Source organism: Dama dama, chromosome 10, assembly GCF_033118175.1.
Source record: "Dama dama isolate Ldn47 chromosome 10, ASM3311817v1, whole genome shotgun sequence".
NCBI classification, from domain to species: domain Eukaryota; kingdom Metazoa; phylum Chordata; class Mammalia; order Artiodactyla; family Cervidae; genus Dama; species Dama dama.
In genome coordinates, this window is record NC_083690.1 from 34,493,801 (window position 1) to 34,512,417 (window position 18,617).

General features: G+C 52.5%; 1 protein-coding gene across 3 annotated transcripts in view; it reads right to left on the reverse strand.

The window, feature by feature from the left end:
- HIP1 (huntingtin interacting protein 1) overlaps positions 1 to 18,617 on the reverse strand; it is a 134,044-nt gene that overhangs the window by 15,279 nt on the left and 100,148 nt on the right. For 2 of the 3 annotated variants that reach the window (XM_061153442.1, XM_061153444.1), the window contains exons 7-22: positions 18,510 to 18,571; positions 14,699 to 14,839; positions 13,143 to 13,200; positions 10,062 to 10,137; positions 9,830 to 9,970; positions 8,937 to 9,037; positions 8,011 to 8,083; positions 7,218 to 7,401; positions 6,633 to 6,721; positions 6,162 to 6,278; positions 4,795 to 4,896; positions 4,226 to 4,369; positions 3,655 to 3,790; positions 1,417 to 1,503; positions 1,107 to 1,214; positions 887 to 1,023 (exon numbers count right to left, since the gene is read on the reverse strand). In XM_061153442.1, coding sequence (XP_061009425.1) covers positions 887 to 1,023; positions 1,107 to 1,214; positions 1,417 to 1,503; positions 3,655 to 3,790; positions 4,226 to 4,369; positions 4,795 to 4,896; positions 6,162 to 6,278; positions 6,633 to 6,721; positions 7,218 to 7,401; positions 8,011 to 8,083; positions 8,937 to 9,037; positions 9,830 to 9,970; positions 10,062 to 10,137; positions 13,143 to 13,200; positions 14,699 to 14,839; positions 18,510 to 18,571 — 1,756 coding nt within the window. The remainder of the gene's footprint in view (positions 1 to 886; positions 1,024 to 1,106; positions 1,215 to 1,416; positions 1,504 to 3,654; positions 3,791 to 4,225; positions 4,370 to 4,794; positions 4,897 to 6,161; positions 6,279 to 6,632; positions 6,722 to 7,217; positions 7,402 to 8,010; positions 8,084 to 8,936; positions 9,038 to 9,829; positions 9,971 to 10,061; positions 10,138 to 13,142; positions 13,201 to 14,698; positions 14,840 to 18,509; positions 18,572 to 18,617) is intronic. The other variant, XM_061153443.1, reaches the window with a different exon arrangement.

An 18,617-nucleotide genomic window follows, 5' to 3' on the forward strand; every position in this document is an offset into this window, starting at 1 on the left:
TAGAGAAACTCTTAGGTGTGTGCATGAGGAGATATATACAAGAATGATCATAGTGTGGGACATCTCTGGTGGGCCAGTGGTTCAGAATCTGCCCGCCAAGGCAGGAGACGCCGGCTTGATTTCTAGTGTGGGAAGATCCCACATGCTGTGGGGCAATGAAGCCCGTGTACCACAACTATTGAGCCCATGAGCTCCAACTACTGAAGCCCGCGTGCCCTAGACCCCGTGTTCCAAAACACGAAATGCCACTGCAATGAGAAGCTCACGTACTACAACTAGAGAGTAGCCCCGGCTCGCCAACAAACCCAGTGCGGGCACAAATAAATAATAAATTTTTTAAAAATTAAAAAAAATCCTATGACTATGTCACTCTCTAGAAGGAAAGGTTAACAGCTTCTCATTCACCATGGTCATCCTTCATCCACAGATTTCAGGTTCTCCATCTCACTGCCCCCTTCTCCCCCATGGGAACCTGCCTCCCCCAAGTGATCGCTCTCTTTTTAGCTGTTTTGCTCTCTCTCGTATGCATATTCAATAAATTCAACATTTGCTGGGTGTTAACCACTCAGTGAGTGAATAAATATATTGTCTTCATTTCAGGTGTTACCTGCCCAACCAGATAAAAACTCTTGAAAACAGGAAAGCCGTGCTCATTCATCTTTGACACTGCTGTGCAGTGACGATCACACAGCAAACTCTCCATTAACAGCCAGTGACTTAGGTAGAACTGCAATGTCAATCAGGCGGTCGATTCTACAGTCCTCTTACTTTAAATCAAGTTTCAAGTGCAGAAAGAACTGGCTTAGAACATCACTGATTCCCAAGGAAGCCCCCAGCCCTCACTCCAAGAACTACCTTCTGCAGGAATAAATAATACTGATCATACTTCGCTAATGGCCATGATTCTGGTGAGGCAGCTCCTCATGGCTGTGCTGTCGGCATTCTCAAAGATTCTTTCTTCCTCCAGGAAAGACAGATAGGTGAGGGTCTCCTTGCCGTACTGCTTACAGGCCTCGATCAGAGCTGCAGAGGCAAGGCGACAGAGACTTTCAAAGGTCCGCCTGGCTCCCTGCGCGTTTGGGGCGGCCCCTCCCCTCGGTACTCACAGTCGGCCGACTCCGGGGGGGCTCTGAGGCAGGTGGCGCTGCCGTGAACGATGGTGTCACTGGTCAGGTGGGCCAGGAGTGTTACCGAGTGCAGGAGCCCGCTGATATCTGCAGGAGTTGAAAGGGAACTTTCTCAGTCCTGCTGGAGGGTGTCACTTCTGTCCCTCCTTCCTCCCCACTTTGCAAGATGGACACACACACACTCCTTTTCTGGGGGCGAAGGAACCGATCATCATTGCTATGTTCCAACGTTTCTGAACGTCACCTGGCTGTTGCTGGCAATATACCCTCCTTATCCTCCAGCTCTTACCTTCCGGGCATGCCAGGTACTGGCTCCAGCATTTTTCCAGCTGCTCAATGCAGCTGGAAGTGGAGTTGACCTTGGACAGCAGGTGATCTGTGAGAGGGAAGACAGGGTGAAGTCAGAGCCATAGTCATAGCTTGCTTCATCCCCATTAGTTAATCTGCCTCATGGATGACCTTGGGGCGGGTGGGTGGGGAGGCGGGTTGCCCTGCAGGAGCTGCCCTGAGAGTGGGGAGGGAGGAGAGGTCATTGGCTATGCTGATACGTGATTCTCTCATTGTAGCTTCAAAGGCTCTGCTTTGGAGTTATCTGGTCCTTTAGCCAAGAACCGCGGCAACCACACCATGGCCTCATTTCCGCCCCTCATTTCCTATCACTGCCAATTGAATCTAACCCAGGCCTTCCTGTTCAGTCTTTCAAGGCCCTAAGCATTGGCCTATATAGGAAAAGAATCTTAAAAAAAATATTTAAAGGGTGTATGTGTAACTGATTCACTCTGCCGTACACCTGAAACTTCGTGTTCGGTCACTAAGTCATGTCCAACTCTTTGCAACCCCAGGATCTGCAGCCCGCCAAGCTCCTCTGTCCATAGGATTGTCCAGGCAAGAATACTGGAGTGGATTACCATTTCCTCCTCTAGGGTATCTTCCCGACCCACAGATCAAACCCATGTTTCTTAACGGTCCCTGCAGTGGCAGATGGGTTCCTTACCACTAGCGCCACCTGGGAAGCCCACACTCAACATTGTTAATCAACTATACTTCAATTAAACAACAACAAAAGGCTCTTGGATTCTCATTCCTCTTGAGTTCAGAGCCCTGGTTCTGTGGGGCTAATCTACACTCACGCTCTGCCCACAACACAGTCATCCCCATTGCTGCGCCTTTGTGCTCTGATCCACAGAGGCTGCATCGCGTAAGAGGTTAAGTGCAGGCTTGCCCGTCTCCCTGCACAGGTGTTGCAGCCCCTGGTTCTAGCACTACTGGCTGTGTTCTCAGGTCACGTGCACCTGCTTCATCACCGGACAAAGGAGGGATAACAGTACATCCCCCGGCATCGCAGTGAGGGTCGCTGGGCCGAGGCACGTAAAGCACTGAGGATGGTGCCTTCACATCGCATAGCGAGCGAGCAGCTTTCCTGCTTTTTTGTTTTTGATTTGGTTGCGCCACACGGGATCTCTGATCTTCACTGCAGCCTGAGGGATCTTTAGTTGCCGCAACTAAGAATTCACACGCCACAACTAAAGATCCCGCATGCCGCAACGTCGGCTGTTTTTATGGATTATTCCCCACTTTTCTTCCTCTCCATGGCTTCACGTTTCTCCTCTTCTTTCAAAACCCAGCTCACACCATCTCCTGTGGAAACCCCTGCAGCTGCCTGCTCTCCTAGCATTTCTGCAGTCAACAAGGTACCCACGTGTTCCTTCCTTTGTAACTGTGGGGCTTCCTTACAGATGGGTCCCCTGCTGAACAAGATATCCTAGTCTTTCCTGAAATACTTCACCAAGTTGAGACCTTTCTAGTTGATACTAAAAATCATTTGCTTCCTCCCTTCTGCCTTGTCCTCAACGGGATCTCACAGGACTTTGTCAACAAGTTCCCTCTGCTTCAAAACAAGCTGGAATCTATTCATGGCTATCCATGCTTCCCAGAACCCCCAGGGCCTGGATGCTCTTCCGTCTAATGTGCACCCCATCCTCTCATGATAGGGGCCCCCTCTGACTCCAGTGCATGCCCTGAGGACTCTGGGGGCTGGCGGAGCGGGCCCTTGCTCACGCCTGTGACTCTTGGGGGTGCGCGGGGGGAGGGTATCGCTTCTGCCCCTCTGTGCTTAAGGAAGATGCCTCCCTGTCTAAGCTCACGGCAGCCATGACTGGATTGAGACCACACTGTTCTCCGCAGAGGCACACAGGGCTGTCTGTCCCTCCTCCTCCTGGCATTGAGAAGGGCTTGCAGGCCACAGCGCCCACATTTCACAGGTGTGATCCATGACTAAAGCCGTAGGTGTCCCACCTTGGGGGAGATGGCTGGGGGTGTGGAAAGCCTCACTGCCAGGCTGAAGGCTGCTACATTGCCCATTTTACAGATCCTAGGGGGTGGGGCCTAGGCATTCCCTGGTGATCCTAACACACAGCTGTGCTGGGAGCCTGAGTCAGGGTCACATGGAGTTCAACGCCAACACGAGGATCGGGGCAGGGGGGCGGGGTGGGGCTGACGCCCAGGAGCCGGGCGAGGGGAGGGGCACCTGCAGATCCAGCGCAGCTCGAGAGAGTGGGCTCCTCAAACAGCCTCAGGGCCTCCTGCACCACCTGCTCTGCAGCCCTCCTCGACTCAGCCAGAAGCATCTTGTGTTGGTCCTTCTCGAGCTGGCATATAGATTCCTAGAGATGATGGTCCCGGGAGGTGAGGGTCGGCCACAGACCTCCCTAATGAGCCTCCACCCAGTATCCGCCGGTGACACAGCTGGGATTCCTGGCACCGTAGCTCAAGCTGCGGCTCATGAGGCCCAAGCCACGCAGCTTGACACAGAGAAAAGACTTTAACCTTGTCCGCGGGTGTGTGCGGCCAAGCACAGGAGGCTATGGCGCTGGACCACGGCCGCCCGGCCTCCACCCTTGGGGAGAGAGGGCCAGGTCCCGTCTCACCTGCTCTGTGCGAGGCATCAGAAGTTGTGCTCGCCGAGTATTCACCTTCACAATCTGGCCAAAGGCCCTAAACTCCCTTTCACAGCCCCCCTGCCTCCACCAATACCCACAACCCAACACCCATGGGTGTGAGACTGGACTTGATCTGCCCCAGGAGCGCCCGTTACTTGCCTGTGCGCTAGACAGTTTGAGCTGTGTGTACTCCAGCTGCTTCCGAAGAGCGCACAGCTCCTCCTCTCGACAAGCCATGGCGTTCATCAGGCTGTCCCGGTCCTTCTCCAGGTCTGTGATCTGGGCGGTCCATTTTGCCTCCGACTGTGATGGGGATGGAGTGGCCCGGAGGGAGTTGCTGGGAGAATGAAACTGTCCCCTTCCCAGAGATCCAAACCCACCCCCGGGCCACGAGGAATCTGCCGCCTGCATCCCCGAGTGCAGACTGATCCTGGATGGGACCAGGTGGGCCACGTGCCGGTGGGGATGGATGCTGTGCTCAGTCGCGTCAGTTGTGACTCTCTGTGACCCCACGGACTGTAGCCCACCAGGCTCCTCTGTCCACGGGATTTTCCAGGCAAGAATACTGGGTCGTCATACCCTCTTCCAGGGGATCTTCCCACCCAGGGATCGAACCTGCCTTTCTTGTGTCATCTTTTCCTCTAGCACCACCTGGGAAGCCCTAGCTGACGGCAACACCAAAGCCCAAGGGGAAGAGAATGAGGAAGGGAAAGACAGGTGACACTCACCTGGGCAGAATTTTCTAGGCTGCCTTGGACAATCTGGAGTTCCTGTTTGCTGGTGGCAAGTTCTTGCTTCAAATTCTCCAGTACTTCTGTCTGTTCTTGAGTCTGAAAGAGAAGGAAAACAGGAGTACTGTGATCTAGGTGGTGGCTTCAAGGGATAAACACGTGTAAAAAAAATTCCCAAGCTATAAATGTAAACTTGTTTAATCTTTGTTTTTTCTTAAACTATTTTTTTTGTATTTTGGCCATACCACATGGTATGCAGGATCTTAGTTCCCTGACCAGGGATTGAACCCATGCCCCCTGCAGAAGTGCAGAGTCTTAACCACTGGACTGCCAGGGAAATCTCTGTATAATTTTTATACAGAAGCAAGAGAGGTCAGAATGAACCAATAATTTTTCTTTCAGCTACAGGAAATGTCAAGGGGGAGCTTTAAACATGGGGTCCCAAAGAAACAGACATACTTGAGCAACTGAGTACCACACTGGAATGTCAAGCTTGAACCCATAAATAACACTAATTAAAGCAGAACCAGATTTTTAATTCAGGCATCCCAACACCTGATAGGTATTCTGCTGACTCACTCTATCTCACCATCTTGAAGCAATCCCCATTCTTTGATTTCTAAGTGGTGTTTTTTTCAAAGAGCAGGTTGTGACCCATGAGTAAGAATTCATAGCAAACATCTTTTTTCAAAGTGCAATAAACACAGCCAAAAAATAACCCACATGCATCCACATAATAAGGTAAAGTATTGCTCTGTGAAACTCTGATTTTCATTAGTTTTTTTTTTTTAACTTTTTTGCCCTACCATGCAGCATGTGGGATCGTAGCACCCCAACCAGGGATGGAACGCATGCCCCCTGAACGGGAAGTGCAGAGTCTTAACCACTGGACTGCCAGGAAAGTCCTCCATTAGATGCTGTTTTTACTTTGGGACCCAGAAAAGTGTGAAAGCCCATGCTCCTAAGAGGAAGGCACTGTGTTTTATCCACCTGCCATCTCTTATGCCAACGGGACCTGCTGCCTAATGCCAACTCCACCCCAAGGCATGGCTGCAGACAACTCCTGGCTGTGGGTCTTTGTAAATGCTGATCCTCTCTCTCTGACATCCACCTGCTTCCACTTCAAAACCTCCTCAAGATTCATCTTAGCTGATGAGCCCTACTCAACTTCAGACTTTTCATCACATCATGCCCCTGACAGCTTACACATGAGTAATCATGTCCTGCCCCCTAGGGCCCCTTGCCACCCACCCTGCAGATCCGCCCGTGAAGACAAGGCGCTCTATTCTGTGCAGCGCTCAAAGCCCCCTCCATCTCGGATGGACAGCTCCCTTCAATTCCCACCCACTTCTCCTTCCACTCACCTTCCGCTGGGCCTGGTCACTGATGCGCTGAAAAGAATCCTCCAGCTCTTTTTTCTCCCGTTCCAAATCCACCTGGGCTTGTCTGGCCACTGACACCTGTTTGGTCACCTCCGCATTCTGCAAGAGAAGAACGGTGTCTCAAACTAACTTATCTCCGGCTGAAAGGCCACCTTCCTTGTATTCAGACTGAGAGTGCCCTAAAGATGGACACAGACATCGCTTCCCCATCTGAAGCTGTTGCCTTCAGATGCTCGACTCTCAAGTATTGCAAAAATGATAAAGATGGGGGCTATCACAAGTAGGGCAGGTACCTAAGGTGGAGCTTGAGATATGAGAGCCAGGGAGCTCTGGTTTCCAAGAAATGGTGGAGACACTGGCCCTGGAGAGGCCACACAGCCTGGGTCGACATCTCCCCTGGGCAGGGGGCCCTGTGCACGTGGGACAGGCTGCTGGTGGCGGCGGGGGTCCTACCTTCCGCAGCAGGTCGGCGTGGTTCTGCACCAGCTCATTGTACTTCTCCTTCAGCTTGCTGTAGCGCTGCTCATTGGCTTGGGCTTTCCCTGAATTGTCGAGGACCAAGGTGAGGGGTCTGCACGGGCAGGGCACCCTCTGCTCTTCTTCTGATAAGCCAGAGCCCCTAGAAGACCATCTTGCCTTTCCACAAGCATCTACACCTCCTTCTCCCAGAAAAGTCTTACTTAAAGTCCTCTGGCAAGTCTGCTTTAACGAAGAATCACCTGATTCAAATCCCTCCATTGACTCATGCCCCTTGAGCATTCCAAACTTGGCATGTTTAAATCAGTGTTACTGGCTTCTATGCCACAATTTTTCGTAAGCTCTTTCTCTTTTGTCACCCTCTGTCTCTCCATCTCTGTGTTCCCAGCAGGGCCTCATGGGGAACTCCAACCCATCCTCCTAACCGCTGATGCTGACATTCACGACAGCCCCTCCGGACAGATGCAAGGCAGGGACGCTGGTGCCCAGCCTCAGCCTGCATTCCAGGGCTGGCGGGGCGCCGCCCTCCCCCGCCCCACCCGCAAGCCCGCAGCTCCTCACTCTCGATCTCCGTCAGGCTCCGCTGAGCCTTCTCCGTGTCCTCGCGTTTCTTCTTGAGCTCGTCCAGCTCGGCCCGGAGGAACTCGCTCTCGTCGGCCGCCTGCTGCCGCAGGTGCTGCTGCTCGGCCAGCTCGGCCTCCAGCTCGCTGGTGCGGCCCTTGAGCTGCAGCACGGCCCGCTGGCTCTGGGGGGCGGGCCCGGGGATGAGTGAGAGCGCTGGGTGGGACGAGGGGGGCCCCACCTATCACGTCTCCAGTGCCAACCGAATAAACACCTGGGGTTTCCCAACGAGCTCACTCCCAAGGTCTCGCGAAGAGTGGAGGTCACTACAAGCCAGCTACCCACCAACAGGGGGTGTTCCGGTCCTGTTAGAGGGACCTGGGGGCAATGATGGGCCCAGGATGAGGCAGGGGAGAACACTTGCTGGTCCCAGGTAAAGGATCTGACCGGCTATGAGTCAGCAGCAGATATTGCAAACAGCCGGCAAAGCTATAAGCCAAACCTTCTCAACATCAAGTGACAAGAATAGGTATCTCACTGCACAGCTTCATAGCCAGCTGGTGGTCATGATTCTCTCCAAGTATCACAGGGCCCCTGGAGTGTGGCTTAAATGCTGCTCGCAAGGGTAAGTGCATTGGAAATACACGATAACCTGGTCCTCTGGCTTTGGCATTTCTACTAACTGACCTTCCATTAAGATGTGGCTCAACAAGGATGGATGTGAAGAGAATTTAATATTAAAAGCTGTCATGTTCCGGTGAAGCCCAGAGGTGGATCAGAGCCCAATTCATACCTCAGTCTTCATGTTTTCCAGCTGAGCTTTCAGTTCTCTGGTCTCTCCGAACAGCTGATCAATTAACTGATCCCTAGGAAGAGAAGGAGAGCAAGTTTGCTTCCACTGTGCTTCTCTTTCCTTTGAAATGTGAGCTGGGAGACCCAGGGAGGAGGTTAAAAGCCGATGTTCGTTTGGGAACAATTCTTTGAAATCCTGTAAGTTAACCTCTAAGACCTGCAGTGTCTCCAGATACTAATCTACCACCCACGGGCCCACAGCAATCTCAGTCTCATTGGCTACTCCTCTAGGATTTGAAAGGGGTCAGTATTCAAAGGTTTGGAGAAGGCAATGGCACTCCACTCCAGTACTCTTGCCTGGAAAATCCCACGGATGGAGGAGCCTGGTGGGCTGCAGTCCATGGGGTCGCTAAGAGTAGGACATGACTGAGCGACTTCCCTTTCACTTTTCACTTTCCTGCACTGGAGAAGGAAATGGCAACCCACTCCAGTGTTCTTGCCCGGAGAATCCCAAGGACGGGGGAGCCTGGTGGGCTGCCGTCTATAGGGTCGCACAGAGTCAGACACGACTGAAGCGACTTAGCAGCAGCAGCAGTATTCAAAGGTTAGGACTTCCCAGGTGGCTCAGCAGTAAGGAATCCACCTGCCAACGGGTTCAATCCCTGGGCTGGGAAGATTCCCTGGAGAAAGGAATGGCTACCCACTCCAGTACTCTCATCTGAAGAATCCCATGGACAGAGGAGTCTGGCAGGCCACAGTTCACAGGGTCGCCAAAGAGTCGGACACGACTTAGTGACTAAACAACTCAAAGGTCAAGACGTTTATCTACGAAGCCCAAGAATTCCTCTTCGGGTGGGTGTGGTGAGTGAGCTCTTGGCTTAACATAGCGCCCACATCATCTGCTTTAACCCCGCAGCCTGGACTCACTTCTCGTCCTTGTTCACGCCATTCTGACTGTTGAAATTGAAGGGATCGCTGCTGGAGGAGCTGCCGAAGATGTCATCGAACTTGCTGTCGAATGAATTCTGCTGCGACCAGAGAGGAGTGAGGACAAAGTTAGAGACCCAGAGGGGTCTGTGCAGGTCTCAACAGCCACAGGGGGGAACAGATGCTTTCTTAATCTGGTTCAAATCCAATTACAGCGCCTCCTAGGGACCGCAGGGTAGCGTGATCTCTCTAGGTCAGTGCTTGGGTTAGAATGTGGCTGCAGAACGTCTCTGGTGGTCCAGTAGCTAAGACTCTGCTCCCAGTGCAAGGGGGAGCCCAGGTTTGATCCCTGGTCAGGGAACTAGATCCCACACGCCTCAACCAAAGATCCCCAATGCCAGACTAAAAAGATCTCGTGTGACACTGTGAAGACCAAGTGCAGGGGCTTCCCCGGGGGCTCGGTGGTAAAGAATCCACCTGCCAACGCAGGAGACACAGATTTGATGCCAGGTTCTGGAAAGATACCACATGCCTCGGAGCAACGAAGCCCATGTGCTACAACTACTGAGCCTGTACTCCAGGGCTCAAGAACGGCAATTACTGGGCCCACGTGCCCTAGGGCCGGTGATCTGCAACAAGAGAAGCTCCTGCACCGCAATGAAGAGTAGCCCCCACTCTTCGAAATGACAGCCTGCACCGCAGTGAAGACTCAGCACAGCCATAAATAAATAAAATGTAAAAAAAAAAAAAAATAAAAACAAAAAGACTCGGTGCAGTCAAATAAATGAATAAATAAGAAGGTGGCCGAGCTTGGCCATGGTCCTCCCGCCTGCCCTCCTGCACCCGGGGGCACTGGGAAGGGCTGACCGAGCTTCCTCCTATGAAGTCCTCACCTGCTGGGAGGCGTCCATGCCCATGAGGTCATCCTTCTCTAAGACCGGCTCGCTGTCGGGGGACGACGCCTCGGCTGGGATCACCACCACGGGGCTGACGTGTTCTGACAGGGCGGAGGCTCGTAGGAAATTAGGTGGGTTCTGGAGAGGGAAGACGCACTTCTCAAGCCCTGCCCGCCTGCCAGCCTCGAGGACAGGCCCGCTGGGCTCCGCGGTTCCCTGGCACGCTTACCTCTGGCAGTTGAGGGATCTGAATGAGCCGCTTGAAGTACTGCAGGTTGCTGGAGCGGTAGAAGAAATCTTTCAACCTAGGGGTGGAGCGAGGTCAGAGGGCTGCTGGGGGCCTTCAGTAGCCCCGGGGAGGGGACACCCTGCTTTCCTACTGCCCGCCCAGCCCCAGGGCACAGGCTGCCAAGGAGATGGCCTCCATGGTGCGATTATGACGCTGCCAGGAGACATTATGTATTGCCAGCCCTCACTGATCTAGGGGTGAGCAATGTTGGTGGTGTTTAGTTGCTAAGTCGTGGCCGACTTTTTGCGACTCCGTGGACTACAGCCTTCCCAGGTGGCTCAGAGGTAAAGAATCCACCTGCCAGTGTATGAGACGCAGGTTTGATCCCTGGATCGGGAAGATCCCCCGGAGATGGAAATGACAACCCACTCCAGTATTCTTTCCTGGAAGAATCCCACGGACAGAGACTAGCGGGCTACTGTCCATGGGGTTGCAAAAGAGTCGGACACGCCTTAGTGGCTAAAACAACAATAATCTTGGATGGATATGGGAACGAAGAAACTCCAATTTTTTCTCAATATCAAGTCTCTATTTTGAATCTAAGCATCGAAGGCTAAGAGCACCAGACATACTTTCTGAGATGAAAGGGGGTTAGTGATATCAGCCCTCGCTCTGCAGCACCGCATTTCCTCCTGCTCAGCCCAATAAACAAAACCCCTGGGGTCTCAGGACAGCCCATCAGACCCCAAGGTTAGGACTGTCCCTGTGACCTCACTGCTGCCTTCCCCGAACTTGGGGACACTGAGGGCTCAGCCACTGTGTCCGCCAAAGAGAAGGTGATGCTTTCATTAGCTCGAAGAATGAAGGGAAATTGAATCACCTGACCACACATCCCCCGCTTTCTGGGCTGGAGCCAACAGTAATAGGCTCCTGCTTTCCTAAGCTACTGGAATTTAACATTCCAGGAAATCGGCCCCAGGGCCTGTCTCCTGGGATTTAATAAGTCATTTTTTATAGCATAAACATACAAGGCTTTTCAAACAGAATAAGGAACCGGGTGGTTAGCACAACTCTGAACTTGCCCTCTGATTGCTACTCAGCAACCAGCAAGAGAAGCCTGGGCTTCGGTTCTGGGGGCGATACTTTTCCTGCAGTCAAGGATGAAGAAATTAACAAGGAAAACAATCACACAAATGTCCTTCCTGGCTCCCTCGTCCTGCTGTCTCTCCTCCATTCCGACCCCTCTTCTTGGGCAAGCTTAATTGAAAGATGAACCAGAGTTTTCATCTCATCACCAATTTTCTTCCCCAAACGCGCCAGAATAATTTGCCCGTCTGTCAGACAAGCTCTTCCTCTTCTAGATTAGAGAGCGGGCTGATTAATTCCTGAATTGATTCAAACATTGCCTGAACACTACAGTCTTAAGGAATTCTTATAAATTCGGGTGCTAGAGATACAATTACAGGCAAGACAGTCAAACAAAATAAGGTCATTCTTAGAACTAGAAAGGAAATACACAAGGTGCTGTGATGGAGAATATGAGGGTGGGTGGGTGGGGAGGTGGGGTGGAGCTGGAGGAACAGGAGATGGCGGGGAAGACTCCACTTAAATAAGGTGGCTAGAGACTTGCTTTGTGTGGAGGTGACTGAAGATGACCTGGATGGAGCTGGCCAGGCTGGAAGAAGAGCATCTTGAGGAGGGGGAATAGCAAGGGCTAAGCCTCTGAGCTCTGGGTATGTTTCAGGAACTGGAAGAGGACCCCACAAAGTGTGGCTGAAACATGTTGAGCACTGGAGAAGAGATCAGAAACGACGGGCAGAGGCCAGATCATGCCAGGACCTTGCACACCACAGAGAGGAGCTTGGATTTGATTTTCATCGTTGTCAGAAGTCACTGAAAGGTTGTGAGCAAGGGGTTTACGTTTTTACTGCTGGGTGGGGATGGGATTGCAGGGGACGGGAGCAGAGCACTCTGTCCATACTGGAGGGTCCTGGTAGACAGCAAAAGATGCAGACAAGGCGGGAGGCAGAACTAGAGCCAAGATCTGTTTGTAGATAAACCAAGTGTCATCCGAACTCGTTAATGGATTAAATATGGGGAATGAGGAGAATGGTGAGTTCCAGATCTCTCTCCTAAGCAGATGGTGGGCAGTATTTACTGAGATAAAAAAGACTGGGAAGAAAACGTTTTTGGAAGAAAGCCTAGAGTTCAGCTTGAGATGTAAATCTGGCCTAAAAAGTGAAAGTCGCTCAGTCATGTCCAACTCTTTGGGACCCCATGGACTATACAGTCCGTGGAATTCTCCAGGCCAGAATACTGGAGTGGGTAGCCTTTCCCTTCTCCAGGGGATCTTCCCAACCCAGGGATCGAACCCAGGTCTCCCGCATTGAAGGCGGATTCTTTACCAGCTGAGCCACAAGGGAAGCCCAAGAATCCTGGAGTGGATAGCCTATCCCTTCTCCAGCAGATCTTCCCAATCTAGGAATAGAACCAGGGTCTCCTGCATTGCCGGCAGATTCTTAACCAACTGAGCTCAGGGAAGCCCAAATTTGGTGTAGAGATGTCAAACAGACAACTGGCATTCAGAGGTGAGGTCTGGCTGGAGGTACATCTCTTGGAGCTGTCAGCATGTACATGGCATGAGACCAAGAGAACTTAGGGAAAGAAAAAGAGAAGAGGATGAAGTCCTGGGCATAAGGGAGGCAATGAATGAATGAATGGAGTCACCTTCCTCTATGAGATTTATTAGAGAAATGATTGCTTCCCCAGTCATTGGTAGTTTTGCCCACACCTTCTTTTCCTAAGCCTTTAAAGCAATAAAGCAGGTACCCTCGTCCCTCGATGATTTAAAAGCAAGTGTTCCTGGAACTTCCCTGGTGGTCAAGTTAGAAGCACTCCACGCTTCTAAGGCAGGGAGTGCGGGTTTGATTCCTGGTTGGGGAACTAAATCCCATGTGCCTGCCTCATGGTGTGGTCCAAAAATAAAATATAAAATAATATCAAAGCAAGTGCTCCTGCAAGGATGGGTTGAGTTTATAGCACTTTTAGATTCGCTTCTTTTCTGTCACTCAAGCCGCTTACTTGGTGAACTGCTCCAGGAAGCGGTCCCGGTGGCCTTGCAGGGTGTCGGCTGGGAGACCTGGAAGGAATCGGAAAAGAGTAAGAGGGAAGAAGAGGGGCAGGGGGCAGGGGGCCTCCCTCTGGGGAGGGAAGGGGCCAGTGGTCAGCCTGGGGGAAGGCATTCCTGACCTAGAGCTGCCCGGGAACTAGTAACCTCTTGGGCCCAGTTGGGGCCAGCAGAGACTCTGGGGGAGCTTATCAGCCAACTCTCCTTCTGTCTGCTCCTGGAGTGCAAGCTCCCTGGGCACAGAGGCCTGGAAGTTGTGTCCCTGACCTCGGCCACAGGGTGGACCAGGGCAGGCCCTAGGGGGGGCTCTCTCCCAGGGGTCGTGTACACTGGATGCCCTGGGTGAGGCCTTGTGCAGACGTGAGTCTGGGAGAGACCCAGAGAGCCTGCCGGGGGGTGCCAAACACCATAGGACTGAGACCCACAGGATCCAGTCTAGCACTGGCTTGGTCACTCCTGACTCTATGATGCTGGATAAGCAGCAGCCTCTTAGGGTCAGCCTCCTCCCTGGCAGAGTTGGGACCGCTCACCTCCCAGATTGTACAGTTCTGTGCAGTTCAGCTATAGATGTCTTACATTTCAATTTTAGTAATTTTTGAATGTGATATTGTCATTCAGTATACACAGGGAGTACACATATAAAGTATAGTAATTCAAAGGAGCAAAAGTTTACAGCGATGACAAAAGCACTCTCCCTCAGCAATCTTCCTCCTAAGAACCCAAGAAGTCCAGTGGTGAGAAAAACATGAGACAAACTCAAATGAGGAGCATCCTCTGAGGTATCCGACCAGGACTCCTTAGAGACTTCCCTGGTGGTCCAGTGGTTACGAATGCACATGCCAATGCACGGGGCAGACACGGATTCGATCCCTGGTCTGGGACGATCTTGTATTTAGCTGCTGTAGTGAGTCACGACTACTGAGCCCTTGAACCCACAGCCTGTGCTCTGCGCCAAGAGAAGCCACCCCAACGAGAAGCCTGGGCACCGCAACAAGAGAAAGCCCCCCCGTGGAACAACGAAGACCCAGCACACCCAAAAATAAAGTGGAGAAAAAAATTAACAAAAAAACAACTGTCAAAGCCATCAAAAACAAGGCAAGTCCAAGGAAACTGTCAGAGCCAAGAGGAGCCTAGGGATACCTGATGATGGAATGTAACACTGTGACCCGGATGGGATCTTGAGACAGAAAAAGGTCATTAGGCATAAAGTGGAAATGTGCATAAAGCATGGACTTCAGTGAATAATAACGTATCACTATTGGTTCATGAACAATGTGGCAGCCTGGAGGGGGCGGGCAGGGCCATCCTGGGTCACCGCTAGAGCAGGCTGGGTGCGTCCCTGCATACAGCAAGGCTTGGCCCTGATCTTTTATTATCAAGATGGCTGGGAGCTCCAGGGCCTTCTGGAATAGGAGCAGAAAGTCAAGGGCGCCGGGGCGGGGGGAGCTGCCTCTCTCCAGGGACGGCCTTGCGGCCAGAAGCTTCCAGAGATCAAGCCCGGAATACTCACAGGAGTGGAGCTTGAAGAGAAGCTTGACAGCGTAATCATAGAGGTGGCTGCAATCCAAGATGACCTGGATGAGCGGGGCGAGGCGGCACTGCCCGGCTGTGGTCACCGACACGGAGCGGGACATGTCCAGGGAGTTGAACACTAGGGGACGGGAAGGGGAGACGTGAGCAGAGCTGGGGAACGGGGGGCCACCTGCTCAGAGGGCAGAGGACAAGCGTCCAGCACCGGAGGACCTGTTCTGTGCAACCATGGTCTCACGGTATAATGCGTTTAACCCTTTCAGCACTCCTCTGCTCTGCGCTGTGCTCAGGCATGTCGACTCTTCGTGACCCCATGGAGTGTAGCTCACCAGGCTCCTGGGTCCGTGGGATTTCCCAGGCAGGAATACCCGAGTGGGTGACCGTTTCCTCCTCCATTCAACACTCCCTACAGGGTAGCTAAAAGCATCCTCGTTATACAGGAGAGGAAACTGGAAGTAAGCAACTTGAAGGCGGTCACAAAGCCAAGAAATGGTTTTGCTTGAGAGATGCTGAGTTAAAAGCCAGAGCCCCCATGGCCAGTGACTAGACTAGGAGCCTGTGCCCTCATCAGTCAACAGGCTCCCTGTGTCACAAACTGGTGAAATAAACTGGTCCTATGTCGTGTACAGCCAAGTGGGAGCCCAGGAAAGAAGGGATTTGTCGGGGAGCGCCCCAAATGCCTCCTTCCTGTCTGAGGAGTTTTACATTCCCTGCCTCCCATTGGCAGAAAGAACACATCAGCTGGTAGATTTCTGATCTAATGTGGGAGGTGAATTCTTGTTCAAGAGAAGCTCTCAGTTTTATGGGGAATCAGAATTTCAGGATCGGAAGGGGCTGTTCACACAGCTCCACCCAGCCCTCCGTCTCAGGCATGAGCTCAGTCTTATGGTGACCTTGACCCTAAGAAACACCCAATCCGGGGGTGACAATAGAAAGCATGTGGGGAAAATATCAAACGTTGATCAGAACACGAAGGAGCAGATAATTCAGCCTGGGTTCCTGGTGGTTTGTCCCAGTGTTCTTGGAACACCAGACAGGACGATGTGCAGGAACCTCAGGTGGACAACCGGAGAGGCTTGGAGGACACTGGGCCAGGAGCCAGGAGGAGGGTGAACCAACAGGATCAAGGCTGACGGAGGTCCTTGGGGGGAGTGGGTGAACCGCCCTCTACTCTCCCGGGCTCCAGAGGGCAAGATGCTCCCATGGACCCCTCCATGCCCACCCCCTGCCCCTTGCTCCTAAACCAAGCAACTACATGCCTGGCCATGGACCCTCAGCACACACTACTGGCCAGGCTGATCTCCCTGCAGTGGCTGCCCTCCGCCTCCGGAGATTCTGCACGTGCCCAGCACTGAGAGACTTCCCCCTGCAGGCCCTCAGCGCATGGGACTGCCCCGGAGGAAAGCCCAGAGCCACTGTGACCTTCCCCGGCCACACTAATCCCCGTTAACGGGCTTAAGTCTGGCAACTGAAAAAAAAAAATCCCAAACAGTTCTAATTAAAAGGCAGCTTTTCTTCTTGACACAAATTAGAAGCAGCTGTCACTGCGAGGCGGCCATCCCCAAGTCTCCTGGCTTCCCTAGGCTCCACTCTGGCAGGGAATCCCAGGCTACTCCATCTCCCGGCCGGTCTGCTGCTTTCCAGGAATGCCCCTTGGCATCTAGTAACATCTAGAGTGCTGTGACCGGGGGCAAAGTTACTCAATCTCTCGGTGCCTCCAGGAGCTCTTCAGTGAGATGCAGATGGTTCTAATGGCACATTCCTCATAAGGGTCTTATAAGGAGGTCTTGTAAGGACTAAGTGAGAATGTCCTATAACTGGCATAGCAACTTGGAGTGGTTCTTCGGGTTGGCTTGGAGACTGATTAGAATCACCCAGGGAAACGCAAAGACGACTCATGTCTGCCTGCAGCTCCTTCATCCCTGCTTCCGTTTTAATTGGTCTAGGGTAAGGCGGGGGCGAGGCTTCCTGGGTGGCTCAGCCATAAAGAATCTGCCTACGAATGCAGGAGATAGGGTTCGATTCCTGGGTCCGGAAGATCCCTCTGGAGAAAGAAATGGCAACCCGCTCTAGTATCCTTGCCTGGGAAATCCCGTGGACAGAGGAGCCTGGCAGGCTACAGTCCATGGGGTCGCACAGAGTTGGAGACCATTGAGCACACATGCACGCACGTGAGGCTGGGGCATTAGTGGGGTTCAAAAGCACCCCCCAGGTGATTCTAATAAGCAGCCAGGGTGGAAACTGTATTTTCTAACTCAGTGCTTCTCAAACTGTAACATGTATCAACATCCCCTGGAGTCATCCCCTGACGGATCACTCCAGGAGAATTCTGCGGTGATGGAAGGGTGCTGTCCAACACTGCCAGCCATGTGTGTCTGCAGAGTGCCTGCACTATGATGAGTGAAACGGAGGCCCTGACCTTTAAATGTTATTTAATCGTAATTAATTTAAATAGTCACAGATGGCTATTGGCTACCATATTGGACAGTGCAGACTTGGGGAGTTCGTTAAAATAGAGGACTGGGTCCCACCCCCAGAGATTCTCATTCAGAAGATCTGGGGTGGGATTTGAGAACGTGTGCTTCTAATACGTTCTCAGGTGATGCAGATACTGCTGGTCCAGGGACCACACAGTAGTTGAAAACCTAGGGCACCCCTTCTGAAGGTTCTGATCCAAACCTTACAAGGTCACAGGCTAAGATGTAGAAGCTGAATAGACTTCTGATACCATTTCTCTCAGTTTCTGGGCTTTTCCCTGGTGGCTCAGTTGGTAAAGAACCTGCCTACCAATGCAGGAGATGTGGGTTTGAGCTCTGAGTCAGGAAGATCCCCTGGAGAAGGCAATGGCAACCCACTCCAGTATTCTTGCCTGGACAATCCCCATGGACAGAAGAGCCTGGTGGGCTATAGTCCATAGGGTCACATGATTTAGTGACTAAACCACCACCACCAAGAGGTGAATGAGGACAGAAGTGGGGTGGGGAGACGTGTAGAGGAGGCTCTTGATTCCAAATCAGCACTCTCTCCAGGATGAGAAAGCCACCAGCATTCAACAATGGAGGAGTATGTGCAGACTCGGGTAGCTCTCTCTAGAAAATTCTAGCTAATTCACCCCAGATACTTCCAGAGCATTCAGATGGATGTTGACATCAGTTTATGAACTCTGTCCACTTGGTGTTTCTTCACTGCTATTCATCTAGAAAGCAAGTGTTCTTAAACTTGGTTGTTGAGCACTTGCAATGACAGGCACGGGGCTAGAACAGAGGTGAGCAGGGCCTAGTTCCTGATTTTTGAGCAGGAGCTCAGCATATATTGCTAATAACCCTAGGGATCAATGCATATGGAAACAGAGCCATGTATCATGGGATGCTGGGGCAGAAAGGGTGACTGTGCAGACCACCTCAGCAGAAATACATCCTGAGGGCCAGCCCAGCTGAGTGGCAGATAGGTCTGGGCCAAAGGACCAGCCAGAGCTGGGGCCACAGTCCAGGGACTGTCAGAGAGGCCAGAAGGGTTTTTGGACCCTGGGAGGCCTGGGCTTAGAAGGGAGGCCAACTCGGTGGGGAACTGAAGTCCTTCGGGCACGTGACTCTGAGGATGCCCCTGGGCTTCAAGCCCTCCCTGTGCCAGGGCCGAGGGCACAGACGCAGAGGGGCAGCTCCATCTTCCTGGCCTGTGCTGCAGAGCGTGTCCGGAGAAGGGGGCTGGGCCGGCTGCTCCCAGGAGGGAACCAGGCTGCGGGTCAGGTGATGGCCAGGAAAGCCTGAGCCAGATGGGAGGGAGAGACTCACCAGTTTGGAAGAGGTTAAGTTCACACTCCAGGTAATCGAACATCTCCACTGTCAGCTGGAAACTGGACCCAAGAGGAAAGAGAGCTTATATTCCATGGCCCAAGGCCA